Below are 21,744 nucleotides of genomic sequence, written 5' to 3'. Positions count from 1 at the left end.
CTCAAAAAAAAAAAAAAGGTAAAAGAATCGTACCCAATCCATTGGATAACTCTTTTTGAAAGGCGTGCATTGATGATACATTTATTTCTATAAACCAAACCAGCTGTAAAACGTTTTAAACCAATTAAGGCGATCCAGTGAGGATGAAGCCGTGCGGAGGCAAAACTGCAAACCCCACCACAATCTTTGCAAGAAATATATTTTAAGAAAATTTAAAAAGGCAAAAGGGAGAAAAGAAATCTTTCTTCTTCCTGGGATTCAGTGTCTTATTCTGACTTCTATATACTGTGCCTATGATTTATTCCAATAATTTATTTGGACTCCATCGCCATCATGACCTTCACGTCCTCACTCTCCAACTGTCTACTCTGTTTTTTCTTCCCACCAAATTTTTTATAATATTTTTTCCCACTGTCTTTTTCCAATTTTATTAATTAATAAGTACCATTTTGCAACAAATTGCAACCTAGGCCTCATTGCAGTCCTGCCAGATTTACCACTGTATAATTTTGAATAGTTGCTTCTTAAACAAAATTATGCTCCCAAAATTATTCTACTGATTATCCTAAAATCTTGCTCCAGTGATGATATTAGAGTCCGAATCTCTCTGAAAACTAGGGAGTCTAGGAAACCTTGACCAGAGACAATGAAAATTCCTTATGTGTAGAGTGTACAAGTATGAAATTTAAGATTTGTGGGACAATTTATGATTTACCACATCCAACGGTTCTTGAAGAAGGGTTTTCGAGATTTAAATTAGTCTAGTGTATGTTGAAAATTTTAATGTATATATATATATAATGCAAATCACTGCATATAAATCCTTCAATTCATGGTTAGTTTTTAGTTTTTTTTTTTTTGACAAAAGGTTAGTTTTTAGTTATGCCTTGGTTGTGAAAGTCAACCAAAAGAAAACAAGCTTTGGAAGTTTGGTCTTTTCTCCTCTCAAAATAGCTCCACCATTCTGCTTTTCTGTATGTTACTTTTTAGGTTGATTGTGGGATTTGTGGGGGTTTCTTTTTTTTTTTTGCAATGGAAAGTTTCCAAAGTCTTCACCTATTTGGGTTTCTTAAACTCTTCTGCAATGAAAATTTCTAGCTTTGCTTGAGCTGGTTGTGAAGCATTCATGGAGGCCAAGAAGGTAGTCAGGTAAAAAAAAAAAAGATGAAATTTTGTTGATTTACAGTGCACTATTTTGTCTTTTTTACCTTGATATTCAGCTACCCATTTCTCATTCTTGATGAAATGATGGAAAAAATTATAGGTTTTACAATGATGGGAAACAGAATCTTGGAAATTCCTGGGATAAGAATGAGAAACAGGTGCCTGGGTTTAAATCTTCTGCAGGTTTGATAATAGCAGAGGATAGGAGTGGTGGAGACAAGATGAGTAGGGCAAATGGGTTTCCTGGGAAAGGAAAGTTTAAGGTTTTCCCAGAGCATTATGGGTCAGGAAACAGCAAAATTCTTGATCCTGGGAGTGAGCTTGTCCTGCAGTGGAATAGGGTGTTCTTGTTCTCTTGTTTGGTTGCGCTTTTCGTGGATCCCTTGTTCTTCTACCTGCCTGCAGTGGTGAATGATGCCTCACCATCATCATCCTGTATGATAACAGACTTGAAATTGGGGATTATCTTGACCTGTTTCAGAACACTGGCAGATGCCTTTTATCTGCTACATGTTGGTATGAAGTTTAGGACTGCATATGTGTCTCCAAGCTCAAGGGTGTTTGGTAGAGGAGAACTTGTAATGGATCAAGATTTGATCGCGAGGCACTACTTGAAATCGGATTTTTTCATCGATGCCATAGCCGCACTGCCTCTCCCACAGGTATAATAATATGCTAATTCTTGCTGTATATGAATGAATGTCTGCAGATGATCTTGGTTGTGTGTGGTTCTGTCACGTTTGATTAGGTTTTAGGATTCGATTTGACGAGAAACTTGTTGGATTAGTCTTGAACTTGACTTCTTGAGCATACCGTCGTTTTGGTTTAGGTAGAAATAATCCACGTTTTCTCCTTTCCTTTTTCCTTATTGTTGGGTGCTGGCTCGGTGAGCCGAGTCCAGCATCCTGCCATCGAAACGTGGCACTGACTGCTACCCAAGTATAAGGAAATAAAGTTGCATATTCGCTATCAGTTATAGCTTTTGGCGCACTTATGAAATGCCAACATAGTTGAGTGATTATTACTGGTGTATATATATTGTTTAGCGTTGGATATAGATGATTTTCATCTAGGTGTTCGGCGTTGTTCTATCTATTTAAAGTTTTGCAGATAACGTATACTTGTTCTTGGACAGATTGTCATATGGTTCATCATACCTGCAATTAGAAGCTCCCATTTTGATCACACAAACAGTGCCCTCGTGCTGATAGTCCTGCTGCAGTATATCCCCCGACTGTATTTGATTTTCCCGTTGAGCACTCAGATTATCAAAGCCACTGGCGTCGTCACAAAAACAGCTTGGGCCGGGGCTGCATACAATCTGCTACTATACATGTTAGCAAGCCATGTACGTTTTCTTCTTATTAAACTTGCAATTCTTGTTTATGTTCCTGGAGCATTGGTATTGGCCTCGGTAGATTCCAGCCTATCTATTAACAAATTGCAGATCATATAATTAACTTGTCTGTGTCACATTGTACATTCATGTTTCTCCGAGGCTTGAAAGGCTAAGATAAATGTTCTTTTTTTTCCTTTTTGTATAGGTCTTAGGAGCATCTTGGTACTTACTGTCGATTGAGAGGCATGCAACGTGTTGGAAATCGGCCTGCAAACACGAACAAAGTCCAATTAGATGCTCCCTTCATTTTCTGGACTGCGGCACTAGCACTTCAAATGTTGGCGAGAAACTGAGATGGGTGAACAGCACCCGAGTATTCACCAACTGCAACCCTAACAATCCCAACTTTTTCAATTATGGAATTTACGGGAATGCAGTTACTAATAACGTCGTCTCCTCTAAGTTCCTCGAGAAGTACTTCTACTGCTTATGGTGGGGTTTGCAGAACTTGAGGTATATATTGTCGTGCCCCATACCGCTAATTTCATGTTTTCTTAGCTCACAGTGGCTTTAATCTTTCGGCTCTTCTGAATCAGCCCTTTAACCGGGAAATCTTTAGTGATTGCTTCTGCAATATTGTTGCAGCTCTTATGGACAGACACTAACCACGAGCACTTTCATTGGCGAAACTTCATTTGCCATACTAATCGCGATTTTGGGGCTCGTTCTATTTGCTCATTTAATCGGAAACATGCAGGTACTATTTGTAGTTTTATAAGATTGCAGAAATGCATAAAATGAGCTTGAATGTGAGCTAAGATTATCGAAAAGTATAAAGGTCTCGGTTCTGCAAACTCTTCTCATTATTACAGTTTCTTTATGTGTGTTTTAGACATACTTGCAATCCATCACTGTGAGGCTCGAGGAATGGAGGCTGAAACGACGAGACACTGAGGAGTGGATGAAGCATCGCCAGCTTCCCCACGGTCTTCAGGAACGTGTCATGCGTTTTGTGCAGTACAAGTGGTTCACTACACGCGGGGTGGATGAGGAATCCATTCTCCGTGCTCTGCCTTCAGATCTTCGTCGTGATATCCAAAGACATCTGTGTTTGGACCTTGTTCGTCGTGTAAGACCTTTCTCCCGATACTCTTATGGCAATTTATTTCCTTGCAAAATTAGATTTAGACAGACTGTTTAATGTTGTCTGTTTCTGGTTTTTAATCTTATTTGCATATAAATATTTATCCATTCTGTCTCTGGACTGGACAGTTGAATGTTCTGTCTGTTTGGAATCTCAGTTTACTTTTCATTCCACCTTAGATTTAACATCTTTTTGTCTGGAAACAACTTTTTGAGTTAGCGTTTAGCTTGTCCACAAAAGACGAAATTCCCTTACCTTGGCAAGATAGTGAAGTTGGGTGACTCAGAGGGCCGTTAAGTGGATCCACCATATTGAGTGAACGTTTAACTGTCTGACACAAACAGCTAATACAATCTGCTATCTGCCAACCAAATAGCGGGCAAACAAGGCCTACCTACCTAACTAGTGTGAACTTGCAGGTCCCCTTCTTCTCCCAAATGGACGATCAGCTACTCGACGCCATATGTGAGCGTCTGGTATCGTCTTTGAGCACACCGGGAACCTACATTGTTCGAGAGGGAGATCCGGTGACGGAGATGCTCTTCATCATCCGAGGGACGCTGGAAAGCTCGACCACAAACGGGGGCAGGACGGGGTTCTTCAACTCCATAACCCTGAGGCCAGGAGACTTCTGCGGCGAGGAGCTCCTGGCCTGGGCCCTACTCCCAAAATCTACTCTCAACTTACCCTCCTCCACTCGCACAGTAAAAGTGCAGGGCGAGGTGGAGGCCTTCGCCCTGCAAGCCGAGGACCTAAAGTTCGTGGCCAACCAGTTCAGGCGCCTGCACAGCAAGAAACTGCAGCACACTTTCCGGTACTACTCCCACCATTGGAGGACCTGGGCCACCTGCTTCATCCAGGCGGCCTGGCGGCGGTTCCAGAAGAGGAAAACAGCGAAGGATCTCAGCCGGAGGGAGTCGTTTTCGCACCTCGCCAAGGAGGAGAAGCCCGCAGACGATAATGGGAGCGATCAAGAGGAAGGACAGTCCAAAAGCAGATCAAACCAGGCAAAACAGAATCTCGGTGTGACAATTTTGGCTTCCAGATTTGCTGCAAATACCAGAAGAGGAGTTCAGAAGATGAAGGATATGGACATGCGGCCTAAGCTGCTGCAGAAGCCTGATGAGCCTGACTTCTCAACCGAGCCAGAAGACGACTAGAAGAATTGAAGCTCGATCAAGGACTGAATATGGATGTTGATAAGCTGTGGATATAGGAATTTGGTGAAAATTAAAGCTTTGTTGTTATATAGAGTGTAATATTTTTGTGTGAATATTGATGGTTCATACAGGGATGGATAAACACTTGGGGGTGTTTTGCAACTAAATAGCGGATTATGTTAGCTATTTTAACCCGTTGATATTTTATAGTATTTGGTAAATTAACTCTTAGCTGATTATATGTAAAATGATTTATAAGAAGATAACTATATTGTGATATTTACCTAACTCTTAAATTTATTGTTGTTATGATTAATTATTATTTGTTATTTTATTATTAATAATGTTATAATTATTTTTAAAAAAAACTTTGTAGCAAATAATAATTAAATATTAAAAATATAAATTCAAATGAAAATAAAATAAGCATAAGTTGTTAATAATAGATTAATAGTTAAACATAACTAGGGTTGGTAACGAGGCCCCGACGGGGTTGGGGAATACTCTCCATGCCCATGGATATTTTTCTAGGATAGAGATTCTCCATCTTGATTTAAAAAATAAAAAATAAAAAATTATACACTGTCTTGTTTTTTTATTTAAATATTCAATTATCTCAAATACAACCGGTATCCATTGAGGTGAGACGACTAGATTTCTCCTTCAAGGTCGGCCGGTTGAACTGTCATTCCTAAACATGTTAACACACAATTACAGTTTAAAAAAGTGGTGTTTTTAGCCGAGACGATGTCGGATTCTAGGAGGTTCTGATAATATTTAAAATATTAAATTTAAATAAAAATGTAAACACTATAATAACCAGCAACTATTAAAATCTAGTAAATTAGACTCTCAAAACAGAAATGCAATAATATAAGTTGATATCAACAAATTACTCGATCAACTTAATTAATAATTTACCACATATTAACTTCAGCATCTAAAATTGATCAAACAAATTAAACGAAAATTTTGACTAAAAAGCTATTTTCCTTAACACCCTGTAATATTCATTCATACAATCATACATATCTTTTTCCGCATCTTATTGATATGGTAAAAGCATCCAATTAACACCACAAATTGTTAAGGGCGAGAGAAGTTCACTCCTCAGTCCTCTCCATGCAAAACAAAGAATTAGTTCAATTCATCTCTTTAAAACCCCTCCATGACCGGCAAGCTTCGCCGTCGGCCATCTCGATCAGATCACCGTAAAGGCGCGGCAGCCTTACACGATCTCCTTCTTTTTCATAATCAAACTAACTAACTAATAGGAAGGCAAAAAAATACATATAATGAGTCATTTGCACCTCTCCGCCGCCGCAGTTATCCTCCTAACATGCATTCTCTCCACCGCCTCCGCCTTCAACATCACGCGGATCCTAAATCGCTACCCCGAGTACGGCGTCTTCAACGATCTATTGAGTCGGACCGGTTTAGCCTCTGATATTAATCGGCACTCGACGGTAACCGTTTTGGCGGTGAAGAACGGCCAGATCGGAGATCTCACCAGCCGTCCGATCGATCTCGCGGAGAGCATTCTCCGGACGCACGTGATTTTGGACTACTATGACATCATGAAGCTCCACCGGCTCAAGTATGACCACGCGAAGGTCACCACTATGTACCAGCAGACGGGAATCGCGGACAAAAATCAGGGGTTTCTGAACGTCACTACCGGAAAAGACGGCGTGATTTTCGGATCGGCCGTTAGGCATTCCCCGCACGACGCGCGTTTGGAGGAGGCGGTTATGAGCCGGCCGTACAACATCTCCGTGCTTTGCGTCTCGTGCATCATCGTCACTCCCGGCCTCGACGGATACTCCATGCCGCCGGCGGAAGCGCCGCCTCCTGACTCCGACTCGCCGGCCCCGGCTCCCGCCCGAAGACGCCGCCGCCGGAAACGCGCCCCCGCCCCAGCCGAGGAGGAGGTTCCGGCTCCCGATTCCGATTCCTCAGACTATGCCCCCTCCGATTCCCCAGCTGATGCACCCGGACCTGACGCCGACGCAGCTGACAAATCCTCGGCCGGAAAGTCCGCCGCCGTTTCCCTCGTCGGTTTCTTCCTGCTGTTGTGTTCTCTGCTTGCAGCTCACTAACTCTTCTTGAAGACTGCTGAGGATATTAGCCATGGCCATGATCGGAAGGATACACAAAAAAAAAAAAAAACAGAAAACTAAAGATGTTTTCAAAAACATGATCAAATTTTGTTAAGTAAACACGTCTCCAAAAATATATTTAAAAAAAAAATAAGTGGCCAAATGGGTGATGTTTTAATGGAAATTATGAAGGAGATATGATAAGGTATCATCGGATACCACGTCAGCATTGTATCACCCGGTAATAAATTGACAAATCATCATTTCAAGAAATAAATGGACATTCTCATTTCCAAAAAAAAAGTGATATTTTTTTTCTCTACAAATTAATATCTTATGATTCACTTTGCTATTAATGATTGAAATATTGATTTATTATCAATTTACTTTAAGTTGTATACATGCATCACTTTTTTTTCTCTTAATCTTTCATGTTATTGAAACCCTACAAATTAATTATATTGTCACTTTGCTAAAAACTAGTGACTAAATTTATATCATGACCACAATTGAGAGGCTTTAAAGGTAATTTTACAGTGTTAAAATGTATAAAATAGAAAACCACTTATTTTTGTGATATTTCAAACACAAGCAAACTTGGCCGCTTTTTAATCCCAAGTCCTAAAATGCATGTAAAAAGGCACTAATCAATCTAGCTTAGCTTAATGATCATTTGGTTTTTATTTTAAAGTATTAAAAATGAACAAATAAAATTGTTACCTTAATTAAGGGAATCACGAGATATTTGGTGATTGGAGTACATTTTTTGCAACCATTGCATGGTAAAATTGTAAAGATGGATGGAGAAATCACTTATATTTTTTTTTCTTCTCAAAAGTGGAATCCCCAACCGCAATCCCAAGGGTGTCCACGCCATGGACTCGGTTGAACACGAAAGTTAGATCTCTAAACACATGCTAGATCTCTAAGCACAAAGAGACATCTACTTCTTTCTTCCCAAACTTCACTTCTGTGACCAACCGAGTTGCTCATGCGGGGGGAAATGACTTATATTAACTTGTTAGGAACTTGGAAGTTGGAAGTATGTCAATCATAGATAAACCACTTTTGAAAGATTCAATTAAAGCACGTGCATTATGAGTAGAATTTTCATTACAGGTCAAAAACTCATCTCCTTTTTGGCGTGATTTGTCTTTGTGGCATTCCCTCTAAGGCCACCATTGTAGAGCGGACTACCTCTGAGGCCACCATTGTAGAGCGAACTGTCTCTGAGGCCACCATTATATTGTAGAGCGAACTGTCTCGAGGTCACCATTGTAGAGCGAACTGTCTCCGAGGCCACCATTGTAGAGCGGACTGTCTCCGAGGCCACCATTGTAGAGCGGATTGTCTCCGAGACCACCATTGTTGCTCCACCATCGGCTCCTATTTCGTTATCTATGGCACATCATTTTGTGTCTATTAAGCTTACCACTCAAAATTTTCTTTTTTTTGGCAAACTCAATTAGTGGTGTTTCTTTGGGGACAGAATTTACTTAGTTATGTTGATGGTTCTTTTCCGTGTCTTTTTCCACAATTGGTGAAGCGATCCTTAATCCAGTGTACACGTCTTGGGTGCAGCAGGATCAATCCATCCTCTCCATGATTATATCTTCTTTGTCTGAGGAAGTAATGCATTTAGCAATTAGACGGTCTACTTCTCGCTAAGTCTGGGAATCCATTGAGCAGTCTCTTGGTTCTTCGATGCGTCTTCTGGGTCAACTCCAATCTCTTTGGGATGCTCCTTCACCGCAAGTCCATATGACGATCCCTGCTTTTCATGACGGTGCATTTAATTCCAGGTTGAGGCTGCCTTACTTCTCGTGACGGTGCATTTAATTCCAGGTTGTGGCTGCCTTACACGGGTGCAACGAATCACATCACTTCGGGTCTTGCTGCTCTATTGGCTCCAGATTATTATCTTGGAAGGTGATATTGGCAACGGTGCAGGTTTGCCTATTGGTTCTGCTAGGTTATTTTTATGTCTGATGTGTTAGATGTTCCTGGTTTATTATCTTGGAGGTGATATTGGCAACGGTGCAGGTTTGCCTATTGGTTTTGCTAGGTTATTTTTATGTCTGATGTGTTAGATGTTCCTAGTTTATGTGACTCCTTCCAATTTAAACTTAATGTTGTGAAACTCAAATAAATCAATATTAGCATGTGATATTAACTGTGTTTGTATTATTTTGAACTTATTTAATGTATTATTTGGATCGTTATTCAACATAGTTTGGATCAATATACTTTTATGTGTTCGTGTGTGTGTGTATATATATATATATATATATTACTCAATAAATTGATTAATAAAAATAAAAGATGTACTTAACACAGATCATAATCTATGTTGCAATTGATATTTTAAGTCATCCAAGAGACAATATATGAGAGTTTATTAATCTCATTTTCTCAAAAGCTGCAATCTAGAAGATGTTAAGAAAGTGTTTGGTAAATATCTGTTAGTTGATTGGATTAGTAGGTTTGACTAGTTAATAACATTAACTGATTGTAAATTTGTAGAAAAGTGTTTGGTAAATTAGTTGTTAACTGTAATTACATGCAAAATGGCTTTATCAAAAAGTTAATTAAAAAAACTACTTTGAGCAATTTTTTGAATTTTAGCATCTTTTTAAAATAATAAGCTGTTACAAAAAGTTAATTAATCAAACACTCATATTAATTGTTTAACCAATCAAACAGTTAATAATGTTTAAATAAGTCAAAATTGACTGATAAGATATCTTTATTACAAAATCGGGTTTAAATCTCTTTAAAAAATTAAAAAAAAAAAACACTATCATAAATGAATTGTTGTTTCTGTTGTCGTTGTCATATCTCATATTCAATATACGAACAACTTTCAATATTTAAACTACATTTACTCCATTTTTTAACTCTCTACAAACATAACATGTAAAAAGAATGCCACCAACTATTCCTCATCTTTTTTTTTCCTCATCAGAACAAATCATATGATAGATATCCCGAAAAGAATGGTCGTGAAGCAAAATTTTCGTACTTGAAAGTCACAAGTCCAACTTTTGCCCATATCCCCCTAGTGCTATTTACACACCCTCAATTCTCAGACAATGACTACAAATTTTTCCTAATCACCCAAAAAAAACATATGATAGATGTAATACTTTCTAAAATTATACCTTTAGTCGAAACACATTATAAGACTAATAATTTTTAGGATTTTTCTATTGTGCCTGTAGGCTGATACCAAATCATATCGTATAAAATCATATATTATACATCTAATTATATCAGGTATTATTAACATCAATGCTAACCGTACCTGATATAACCAAAAATAATATATATAATTATATACCTAATACTATCGGTACCATAGAAAAATCCTAATTTCACTAACTTAAGAACAATCAAATCAGACTAACAAAAAATAGCTGCAAATTGAAGAATGCAGTAAGCTGTCATATAACAAACTATGCAATTATGTTGTATACGAATTCTGTAGCATAAATGGCCGACTGGAAAAACAAGAAACTAGTTGCAAAAAGAAAAAGTTAAAAACCTCTTAGAATCAATGTGTCTCAGTATTATTTTCGATAAGCTTCAATATCATTCATCGTCTTGGGCAACTTGTTCTTCTTTTGTTGATATTTCGCGTATGTATACCACAAGCCACCAGCTGTGTTGATCACCAGGCCAGTGACATTTAATGCATGCACTTGAACTCCTCCCAACAACACAAAGCCTAGGGTCTGCATCAGACACCCGAGATTTCATAAGATCTTTGGTTTTGTTCCCCGCAAAATAAATAACTTAAAATGATGGCAAGAAGCAGCAAGCGTGCACAAAATGACAAAAGACCGAGGATTATAATCATACTCACCGTGGATCCGACCCCCTTGAGCACTCCAACAATTGTGGTAGTTAAGGCGGAGTTGACTACGGTACATAAAAACATTGTGTAATTTAAGACTATACCCATCACCAATGAAAGTAGAAGAGTGACAAAGAATGATATTGAAGTGCTCTGTCAAATGAGAAAAAGAGTATAATTTAAAATGATATCAAAGTACTCCATCAAATGAGAAAGAGTATTATTTAGGATAGTTTTATTACTTATCAATATCAAAATAACCAACAACGATAACTAATACTCCATGAAAGTAAATCATAGAAAATGAAGTGGACAGAGCATGGCATATCTATATGGAAAGTATGTATTTAAAAAAAGAAAAGAAGTTCTACTATTGCAGCCAAACCACGTTATTATATCTAAGATTTTTGTATACTTCCTTAAAGTTGGAGATATATGGAAAAATTCAACCAGCTCTGCAAATATCTAAAGGTAAGGGCTATACAGTCCACTCTTTGGGTGATGAGGGAAACCCGCAGCCACTACCCGAGAGTGTGTACTAGGTAAACCCTGCCTTATGATCCTAGCCGGCAAAGAACCACAAGTAAACCAGTCTAGGTTGCCCATAGCTGACCGACTCAAACCAAGAAGGCCAATAGGCCGCTCTCGTTAGGAGTCGAAGTTGTAAAGTTGTGGTTACAAAGTCAACAGTCTGACCAAGTGACCAACTTGGCTAGGGTTGCCCCCTAGAGTCCATTCTTTAAACATTACTTAGTTAAAATGTGTTATTTGTGTTTTATACATAGAAAGTTTCTCTTCAATCTACAAAAGAAATGTTTCCTAAATATCATTCAAGTTACCAATTGCTGAACATATTGACATGGGCCAGGAATCTAACCTTTGCAACTAATATTGACAAAGAATTTGGAAACTCTCCTGTAGCTATAATAAGGAATAGCAGAAATGGTAAAGACAAAATGCTGTTATAGAACATAATCTCTACTGATGAAAGCCCATCCTCTGCTCCTGACCTTTCAACTAAAACAAGGTACATGGTCTGCAAATGAAAATGAAAACTTTAGCACTTAACTCAGCCAAGGAACACTCTGAACTATCTCCTGAATAATGGGCACTGAATGACAGACCTGAAAGAAAACGGAAATAAAGGCCATGCTATATCCAAAAAGATCAAACGAAAAGTCTCCCAGTGCTGCTACAAGAACTCCAGCAGCAGTTGTCAATACAGAAAGAATGACCTGAAAAGAGAGATGGGTTAGAAATAGCCCTAGAGAGGATAAATTTGAAATGCGTAATCGAGGTATTTGACAACAAGAAACAAGCATGAAAAATGTTATATAGGCATTTATAGTTTATCCCCAGATGTGAGCCGATATTAACTTAAAGTTCACTGATATACTCCTCCGCATATAAGAAGACTTCATGAGATTCTTAGAATTGTCTCTTGCATTTTTTTTTAAAAAAAAAAATAATAAAGGAAGAAAGAAAGAAAAATCTAAAAAGAAGAACAAGAAGAAGGAGAAGGAGAAGGAGAAGAACAAGAAAGGAAGAAAGAAGTGAGAAAGAGGTTCTGTGAATAGACTAAAGCACAGTGTGTGTGGAACAGGATAGGTGGGATTAAGAACAATAGCAATTGATATCTGAGAAAGAGAGAGAGAATACATGTTTCACATCACTTATGGTCCAAATCAAGTTTGGTAAATTATTCTCTAGTTGATTTATCAATATTCCTATTGAGTACTAAAATTGCTGTCAACTGATATGACAAGTCCCACCATTTATAGTTGTTAAAATCTCATTCAGAACATGAGAATGCATTTAACTTGATAAATATTTCTTAAGCCGTTACTCTTTGGGGCTTATCAGGGCATAAGGTGCACTAGAAGAGCAAACTTAGAGCCCACAATCAGTGGGATATTAGGGACACTCAAGAGTATGCCTGCAACTCAAAATTATCCACCATTAGTCCCTCCATAAGGAATTAACAAGAAGAGTAAACGAGGGACTAATGGCGGTTAACTTCACATAGTTGGTGATGGGTGGCTAATTTGGAAGTTAAAGGGTTAAAGTGTCAAATACGGTAAATATGGGATTCAGAAAAGGAATAAATCAGATATATGCATTTATGTATTTTCAGCAATACGCCAATACCTAGTATAAAAAACAAAATCAGTAACAATCCATGCTATTCAGCAAACTGACTCCACTAAAACACATGTACATTTACAGATGAAACAATGTCACGAGATAGAGGAAAGTATCAAAACCACCCAAATGTATAATTGTATAAAGTAGCCAATGCTGGCAAGAACAGTATCCAGTAAGGAAACTAGAAGTCCAAGTACAAACCTGAGTGGTAGGTCTTGCCTTTCCCATAAAGAATCCAGCTACTAATACAGCGAGTGGTGTAAGCCTTTTGATGGCAATATACATTGGAATATTTACTCCTTTCAAGCTTGCTAATGCAAATGCCACATTCGCATTATAGAACAAGGAAACCATGAAAAGTCTTTTTGCAGTCTCAATGCTAAATCCTTTGGCTTTAGTGTATCCCAGTACCCTAGCGAAGTAAATCAGCAAAGTTGATGCTAATTGCTAGTATTAAAAGAAGGAAGCTAGTCAACATCCGAAAAGATCCAAAATTTAAAATTCAGCTTATATACACACAACAAACGAGTCTACACCTGAAGAGTGAGAAGCGTCATTGACTGAGAATATTCCATAAGCACAGCCTTGTTTATGAACACCATAGCCATCGATGCAATCCCATACGAGACTGCAGCAACCAAACTGCATTTACATACACACGCATCATATTAGTAAAACACCCACGTGCCCACACAGACAGCACGAACAGCTCAATTGGTTGTGGGCTAGTAGATTGTAGGCAAGTACACAGATCAAACCCACAGCCCCTCAAGAGTTACACCCAATATGGTGGGCTCCTTTGCACCACCATGCCTAATGGCCATTGAGTCACTGTGATTTAGCATTCCACTATCCTATCTAGTCAGGATGTGGGGCTTAGGGCCAAAGAATTTTGCCTTTTATGGGCAAAAGGCAAGTGAGAATTACTATGTGGACTCCTTTGTGGAGCCATGCAAAGGTCCTGGCCATAGACTTACTGTGATTTACTGATTTAACCTAAACTATCCTGTCAGGGAATGTGGGGCCTGGGGCAAGGCAATTTCACATTTTGTGGGGAAGGGCAAGTAAAATCTCCAGGTCTCAAAACCGATACAAGTATGCATGTATGTAGATAAGGTATGAATTTCATGCGTTGATCAGAAATGAAGCCCGACCTGTTATACGGACTGATTTCCAAGCTAGCCATCGTCGATCTCTGAGCTTCGAAGAGTATACTCCAATCACTTTACTGACCAAATGCAATCACAAATTCATAGAAAATAAGAACGGATTACATATCAGTTCATTTCACGAACGAGAGGGAATACCCGGTGATTTGCAGCGACAGAGTATGATTCAATTGCGGATTTACATAACTTTAAGGGATTCGAGCGAAATCTGGTATGAAGAATTGGGGAATTGGGCAGAGTTTTCTTGGATCCAGAGAAGGTTATCCTTTCCGCGGAGTAGAAAACGTAGACCGGACCAAAAATTCAACTACAAGTATTATGGGAAAGGTTACGTTTGTAAATTAGTTTTTATTTATTTATAAAAGAAAGTAACAACTAAATGCTACACCCTCCTTTTGTATTAGGTTTTTTTAGAATTAATTCTAATTTTTGTCCTAGATTTATATTTATAGGCTGTCGTATATTGGGGCGGAAAACGAAGCACAAAGAGTCAACTGCTTCCACTGAGGCTCGAACCCATGTGAGAGTGTTAATCGGGACACTGGGTGCCACTAGACCACAAGACTTAAATGTCATTGTATTATACGGAATTTAAGTGGTTTTCTTATGGAGGATAAAAAATGACCATGCAACAATAATACTATGACCAAATGTGGATGTTCTGGAAAAAAAAAATTAAAATGTATTACCACTTATAAATCAATACCCACCATCGGGGATTGATCGCCACAAAATCTGCCAATTGAGAACAAGATGCTTGACTAATTTATTTATTAGTTAGTAATAATTTAACTAATTCATTGGCACCCAATGAATTAAAGTCACATCTGAAATAAAAAGTTTGGAGGTGAAAATCAGGAGTGATAAATAGCATTTTCCATATTAATATTAAAGGAAATATCATCAAGAAAAAATGAGGGAAGGGCGGTAAACCAAACTCTTGATGCATCTCATGAGTTACTCCATAAAAGTCATAGTTAATTACTTAATATCCTATATAAGAGTACTAAAGTAAGAAAGAATAAGTTTCACACACAATGCATGAGTGATAAGTTAAGCATCCATTTCAACTTCAATCATATCTCCCAACAAATTATGAGCATTTGTCAAAATAGATCCTTGGACAAGCATTGATGGGAAGTAACAACACTCTTAGATAGCAATTGATGTCAAGTTATGAGTAATTCAGTTAAAATAGCAAGTGGATTCATACTTATTTCAGATGTGTAATATTCTCATATCAATTACAATCCAAAAGCTAAATCAGTCCACATTTATTGGGAGTTCCAAATCCATTCCCTAACTAAGCAATATAAATATATCTTTGAAAAAACAATAACACATAATTAATATCTATACATTTCTTTCTAACAAAAAAATGGTAATCATAGCAGTTTCCAACTGCAGCAGCCTGCAAGCATTGGTGATATTGATTGAAGCTTCTCCTTGGTGTAGTAAACTAAAGAAAATTTTAATCTATTCGACAAAATTGCACAGGCTCAAGAGTCTGTCTATAGATTATGATGTGATTTTGTGAATTATATGTGGAGATGATATAATATTATCAGCACTCTATTCTGACAGCTCCACTTTCAGAAGAAATGAACTTTGGTTTTCTGTTGACTTGCTCCAAGCACTGGATTATGTCGCCTACCTGGAAGTCGAACCAGTTGTTGATCACCAGCCCGCATTCTGAACCTTTCCCGACTGTCTCCACGTCCTGCTTCTCACGCTTCAGGGATGCGCAAGGCCCTTCGAAGATAACTTCGCCGCTTCTGAGGAGCCTCATTGATGATGATTTTGTCAATCGGCCATCGATCACCCTACACCCAGCGATCTTCACATCCTCTCCCTTGGCTTTGCTTCGCCCTTTGATCTCGAAGATGTCCAGCACCTGTGCTTCCCCGGCAACCTTGGTCTCGAAAGTACCGGGAGCTTTTTCAACGATCAACTTGCCAATGTCCTCCAGTAGATGATATATCACGCGGTGCATAATTATCTGCAAGCAGTTTCAAGAACTTTAGCACAAGTATCGAATATTTTTGCAGCTTCGAGTTAATTTAGTAGTTTAAGGTTCACGAGTGGAGTAATAGTGAAACATTTAAGAGTGATAAACAATTATGGAAGATTGGTCAGTTAAAACCTTTATGCCGGCTCTGTTTGCTGCCTGACTCAGAGAAGTAGGTGGACTTCTCACATTGAATCCCACAATGCATGCCCCACACGCCTGTGCCAAATCCACATCAGACTCAGAGATGGGCCCAACACCGCCATGGACAATCAGCACATTAACCTATGACACATCACATTGGATAAACAAAATTGTAAGATGTTAGGATTAAGGTTTTTTAGGAACAAACAAGCAAAAATGGCAAGTTTTTTAATTGGCATACCTGAGGACAATCCATGCTCTTTAATGCATCTGTGACAGCTTGGACAGTGCCTTGAACATCTCCTTTTACTACGATTGCCATTTCCACCCGTTTGGACTTCTCTTTGTTTCCCTCTAATATTTCTGTATCTTCTGATTCCTCTTCTTCCTCCTCTTTTAATCTATCTGCCACCTTCTTATTTAGTCTATCTCTTTCAATTTTCTTTTTCCTCCCTTCACTTAGCATCCTCGCTCTTTCCTCAGAATGCACAACAATAATATCATCACCAGCCATAGGTAGCCCTTTCAACCCTTCAATCTCAACGGGCATAGCAGGTTTAGCCTTATCAGTCAATTTTCCCACCATATCCCTAATAGCCCTTATTTTCCCCCACTCAGCACCTACGACAACATGCTGCCCAGAAACTAGTGTTCCTTTTTTCACTATGGCAGTAGCTAACGGACCACGTCCTTTGTCAAGCCTTGCTTCAACTACGTAAGCTTGCGCAGGTCCATCAATCCGTGCTTTGAGATCCATCAGCTCAGCCTGGAGAAGTAAAGCTTCTTCTAAGTCATTCAAACCAGTTTTATTTACTGCAGAAACTTCAACAACCTGAACATCTCCGCCCATCTCCTCTAAGGGCAGCCCTTCTGTAGCGAGCTGGACTTTCACTCTTTGTGGGTCTGCTGAAGGTTTATCACATTTGTTGATTGCAACAACAATCGGAACATTAGCTGCTTTTGCATGAGACATCGCTTCTAGTGTTTGAGGCATAACACCATCATCGGCAGCCACTACCAACACAACTACATCTGTTACTGCTGCACCTCTGGCTCGCATTGCACTAAATGCAGCATGGCCAGGAGTATCAAGGAATGTGATTGATGCTCCTGAAGGCATGCTGACAACAAACGCACCCAAATGCTGAGTTATACCTCCAGCTTCTTTAGCAGCCACAGACGTTAATCGCAGAGCATCTAAAAGTGATGTTTTACCATGATCAACATGACCCATCACTGTGACAACTGGAGGACGTGGAAGGAGTTCAGCACCATCATCTGAGTGAAGCCTCCTGACATTAACTCCTACTTCCTGGGAAGATGAAAAAACATAAGCTAACCAAAGAAGGAAGGTAGTAAATGGCCTAATATCTTAAGTGATGAGCTATTAATAATGAATTGGATGCATATTGGGGGAAAATGGAGAGAGGGGAGGCTTTGAGGAAGAAGGGATGATAAAAGATTTAATTTCACGCTAAAAGAGACTAAGACCATCCTACAAAAGAGGAACATCCATAGTTAAAGGCCAACCACTTGGCCACCTAATTAACTACAAACCGTAAGTCATCTCTTGGTACCATTTCTGACACATATGCACACCCAAATTTTCAAAAAATAGGAAGGAAAAATGCAATTTATTCCTAAAAAGAAAATATTACCATTGCAACTAGCTCAGCAAGGTCAATACTGAGAGGGTCAAATTCTGATTCAACTTTCTCCCCCACATTTACAAGGATATCCTGTACAACAGATATTGATTCTCCACTTCTCTTGGCAAGCTCAACAATGGTCATTCCTTCAAATATCTCAATTGTTCTCTCAGGAGAACTGCCAGGTTTTTTATGTTTAGGAGGGATGTAAGGTTTATCAACAGGTGGGGCGGTACTTTTCAGCTTTTTCTTGAATTTTCCTTTTTTTTGAGTCTTCAAGCCCAATGCTTCATCATCCTTTCTCACAGAAAGTGCTTGTGGAGTGGCATGAAGACACCTGCAGACAAAACAGTTAATGATGCTCCATAGAATCTTTCTTTACAAACTATGAAAAAGAATAACATTTCTATTATCTTCAATCACACAAGGATGGACAAATGTAATAACTTTCCAGTTATGAAATTGACTATCAGGGGTCAGTTCAACACTTCAACTTAAATTAGCCTCAATCAATCTATTGGAGTCAGCACATTATCATGCATCCTAGAGGAAAAATAACCTCAGCATTTGACTTAAAAACTCAGATTCACCTAGGGAAACATAATTGTTGCTATCTCTTGTTTTAACCAATGAAAACAGTTCATTTCACTTATCCGCATTCAGACTTCAGATTATCCTGTGGTAAGACTATTGTGGCTATTGATGAACAATGCTCAATTTCTTAACACTTCCCCATGAACTTTTTATTTGGTAAGAAAAGAAATGATTAAATATTCTCACAATAATGCAATCTATAACCTTAAATTTTAGAGTGAAAGCTCACATCCTTTATGCAACTTTACAAAATTGAAAGGATTAAAATTACATCCAAGAAGATATCCATGCATACAACCTCTCTGCCCCTCCTTCCCTTTGTCTTATAGAAAATGAGAACTTTATCAACCCCTCCCTCTCAAAAGAAAAAGTACTCAAACGTCCAAACAGGATTTTTTGGACTAACAACAATTTCATGGGAAATGCTTGCAAGATCATCCCTGCACAGAATAGATCAGACATTACATATAATGAAGTTACTGTTTTACCTTATCGATGTTTTATTGGTCCCAGCATTGGCATTTTCTAACAATGACACTGGATTTAGGGAATATCCTGCAAAGAAATTCAAATATAGAAGTCATGCAATCATAGATGAAAATCATTTACGTCATTTTAACTCTCTTCTTAATTCAACTGTGAAAGTAAGTGGAAAGGGGGAGGGTGCAGTTGCTTTTTATACAAGAACAAAAGATAGTTGTGGCACCAGTAAAATTGAATGTCAAACCATAGTAAGTCAGCTGAAGAGATAGGCTAGTCAATAGAAAAATGGGAATCAGATGCATATGTATACGTACCCTCTATACATCTAGCCAAAATGGGAAGTGATTTTAGTGTTTCATCAAAATTGGAGGATACTGAGGCTGCTGCCTCTTTGGATGTCACGGTCAATGTTTTTTTTAGATAAGAAAGTACACCCTGCAAAAGTAATTAAAGGTAAGAATCATCATTCTCCTCTAAAGCACAAGAGTTTAGCAAATTATATGAGTGATCATCTCATGGATTTAAGTGACATATTGTGAATTCAACAATGCCTAAAATTAGAATGGCCAGTAATCCCCTATATAATAAAGGGCAGTTTATAATTAGAATGCCAATAGGTCCTCTACCTCTATAATTTGACAAAATTCCCCAAGCTGATAACTATTTTCCTTGTGTGGTAGCTCTCTAGGAAAAAAACAATTAAATAGGTATAATGTCCTAGAGGTTGTCTTTTTCCGTTTCTGCCATATACCTAAAGAAAGAGCCCATTTTTTAATTGGGCCTTGGTGAAATAACTATAAAATCTCTAAGCTTGTGCCTTTTTCCAGACCTGCTATTTATCAAATAATGTCATTTTTTCCATTATTTTCTATCATATACCATGCATTTTACTATTGGGCATTTGGCATCAAATTTTCAACGCTTTGGACAACATGTAACTGGTTTATAAATAAGGGTTGACAGTTGGACAAAATCAAATATTTTTGGAAATTTATGTCAGAGACAATAGCAATGGATCAGTGTCATTTTCAAACACTATGCTCCAGACTTCAAACTCCAAATTAAGTACAACTACTGCAGGTGATATCTAATTAGGTGAACAAGTGAAGCTTCACCATAAACAAATATTTGTGCTTTTAATTTAACGTTGCAAAGATATTTCAAAGTATCAAATCTAAAAATTTAAGCATAAGACAACTGATTTTCAAGAATTCAAGAGTCAATGAAGTCATTGTGAATTTGAAATGCACCTTTTTCCCTACAATTCTCCACGCCATTCATATGTTCAATCTCTGCACCTTCAAGTAAGAATGAAATCAGCAAAATCAGCTAACACTTATTGAAATTTTAAAAAATTAGAAAGGTAGATTAGTTCATTTGCAACCATAAAAATAAAAAGTAACAATCAAAGATAAAATTTAGAAAAACAATTCCAAAATAATGCTACGTCCAAACAACCAAGGGAAATTTATAAAAACCCTAACTTCTTGATCAGTACAGACAGTGAACATAAATGCATAAGAATTTGCTTCATAATTGAAGAAAAAGAAAACCTGAAAAAGGATACACACATTTATTACAACCACAAAACCATGAAAGTTCATATTTTTATCAATTTTTGCCACCTCATTCTTGTATTTCACTTTTATTAACTTCAAAATTACGAATTGGTCAGTGCAGGAGAAAAAAAAAATTAGTTTCATCTAAGAAATCAAGAATAAGAATTTTCTGCAAAACCAACTAGGATTTCAGATGAACAGAGTGAATAAAGATCAGAGCATAAAAACATACATACATGAACTGATGAACATCCAAAAGTATGCCTATCTGAGGGAACTTTGGCTAGGAAATTTTTAAAAATATAGTCCCCATAGGTCAGATTCAGGTTTAGCCCACTAAAAACTTCGTGCAACTAAGCTTTTAGCAATTCCAGCTGCTAGTCGCTTTTCAAGACTTTAGGACTCGCAAAGGGGGCAGGGCGAGACACATCCCCGTCCCCCATTCAAACATATGAAATATGAAGCATCAAAACTAAAAATCCCTCACAGGAATTATATCGAACACATGGAGGGTATTTGAAATAGCATACTCCCTTCTCAAATCTGAAGCTTAATTCCATCAAAGCCTATCTTAAGCAAATTAATGGCAAACCACTCTCCCTTCTGCATTATCATTCTTACATATCAATTTTACCATTAACATACAAGATGCAACTCTACAAACTCCTCAGAAAACTCTAATAGTAACCATCCTCTAGCAGCAGAAATCTCAACATGAAGAATGGGTCATGTCATATGTTTAAAAAAGAAAGCAGTGACAATAACAAATATGGAAAAGCAACATATGCCTTCCTAGATTCGCTGGTCGTTATTTGTAACTCGGGCTTTTCCCTTTCAGATAAGATTAACTCAATGCGCCACACGAAGACATACCTGAGATAGTTTCGATAATCTGATAAGGTTTTGGTGGCGACAACGTAATCAGGTGGCGATGGTGTCTGTCTACCGTCGTGGAGAACAGTAGAGACTAGATGAATGTCGTGTCCGCCATTTTTAAGTTAGGCTTTCGGAGTTGAGCTTCGTAAATTTAATATACTCCGTACGTATTTATATATATTTTTTGGTAGTCCGAAAATTTTAAAATTTCTTGAGAATTTATTTAAAATGTGAATAAGTATTCTTATGTTTGGTGAATTTTTTGTCTACTAGGAATAAGATTCATTCGAATCAAGAAAAATAAATTTGGTCTTTATGAAATAGGATTCTTCAAAAAAAAAAAAAAAAAAAAAAA

General features: G+C 37.9%; 4 protein-coding genes across 5 annotated transcripts; 2 read left to right on the top strand and 2 right to left on the bottom strand.

Annotated features, from left to right (window-relative positions):
* The first annotated feature begins 924 nt into the window (after positions 1 to 924).
* LOC116026287 (probable cyclic nucleotide-gated ion channel 14) lies at positions 925 to 5,070 on the top strand. Its single transcript, XM_031267768.1, has 7 exons — positions 925 to 1,149; positions 1,265 to 1,826; positions 2,300 to 2,512; positions 2,709 to 3,016; positions 3,149 to 3,260; positions 3,396 to 3,632; positions 4,067 to 5,070. Exons 1-7 carry the CDS (start codon positions 1,127 to 1,129, stop codon positions 4,805 to 4,807), a joined length of 2,196 nt encoding a protein of 731 aa, XP_031123628.1. The 5' UTR covers positions 925 to 1,126; the 3' UTR covers positions 4,808 to 5,070.
* A 681-nt stretch (positions 5,071 to 5,751) lies between these two features.
* On the top strand, positions 5,752 to 7,228 carry LOC116024861 (fasciclin-like arabinogalactan protein 3). Its single transcript, XM_031265874.1, has one exon. It carries the CDS (start codon positions 6,103 to 6,105, stop codon positions 6,904 to 6,906), a length of 804 nt encoding a protein of 267 aa, XP_031121734.1. The 5' UTR covers positions 5,752 to 6,102; the 3' UTR covers positions 6,907 to 7,228.
* Positions 7,229 to 10,308: 3,080 nt separating this feature from the next.
* LOC116024860 (UDP-galactose/UDP-glucose transporter 7) lies at positions 10,309 to 14,390 on the bottom strand. Its single transcript, XM_031265872.1, has 7 exons — positions 14,062 to 14,390; positions 13,444 to 13,549; positions 13,109 to 13,354; positions 11,887 to 11,997; positions 11,640 to 11,798; positions 10,772 to 10,915; positions 10,309 to 10,640 (listed from the first exon to the last, which is right to left on the bottom strand). Exons 1-7 carry the CDS (start codon positions 14,091 to 14,093, stop codon positions 10,476 to 10,478), a joined length of 963 nt encoding a protein of 320 aa, XP_031121732.1. The 5' UTR covers positions 14,094 to 14,390; the 3' UTR covers positions 10,309 to 10,475.
* Positions 14,391 to 15,260: 870 nt separating this feature from the next.
* On the bottom strand, positions 15,261 to 21,527 carry LOC116024859 (translation initiation factor IF-2). Of its 2 annotated transcripts, none has more exons than XM_031265870.1 (8): positions 21,387 to 21,527; positions 20,205 to 20,252; positions 19,269 to 19,389; positions 18,960 to 19,026; positions 17,887 to 18,214; positions 16,470 to 17,540; positions 16,220 to 16,369; positions 15,261 to 16,075 (listed from the first exon to the last, which is right to left on the bottom strand). In XM_031265870.1, exons 2-8 carry the CDS (start codon positions 20,229 to 20,231, stop codon positions 15,641 to 15,643), a joined length of 2,199 nt encoding a protein of 732 aa, XP_031121730.1. In that variant the 5' UTR covers positions 20,232 to 20,252; positions 21,387 to 21,527; the 3' UTR covers positions 15,261 to 15,640. The 2 variants fall into 2 exon arrangements, with proteins under 2 accessions (XP_031121730.1, XP_031121731.1); XM_031265871.1 differs by having other exon boundaries at positions 20,205 to 20,246.
* Between the last annotated feature and the right edge of the window lie 217 nt (positions 21,528 to 21,744).

Source organism: Ipomoea triloba, chromosome 7 (genome assembly GCF_003576645.1).
Source record: "Ipomoea triloba cultivar NCNSP0323 chromosome 7, ASM357664v1".
In the NCBI taxonomy this organism is placed as follows: domain Eukaryota; kingdom Viridiplantae; phylum Streptophyta; class Magnoliopsida; order Solanales; family Convolvulaceae; genus Ipomoea; species Ipomoea triloba.
The sequence above is the reverse complement of the archived record's forward strand: the minus strand, read 5'-3'. Positions and strand labels throughout refer to the sequence as shown.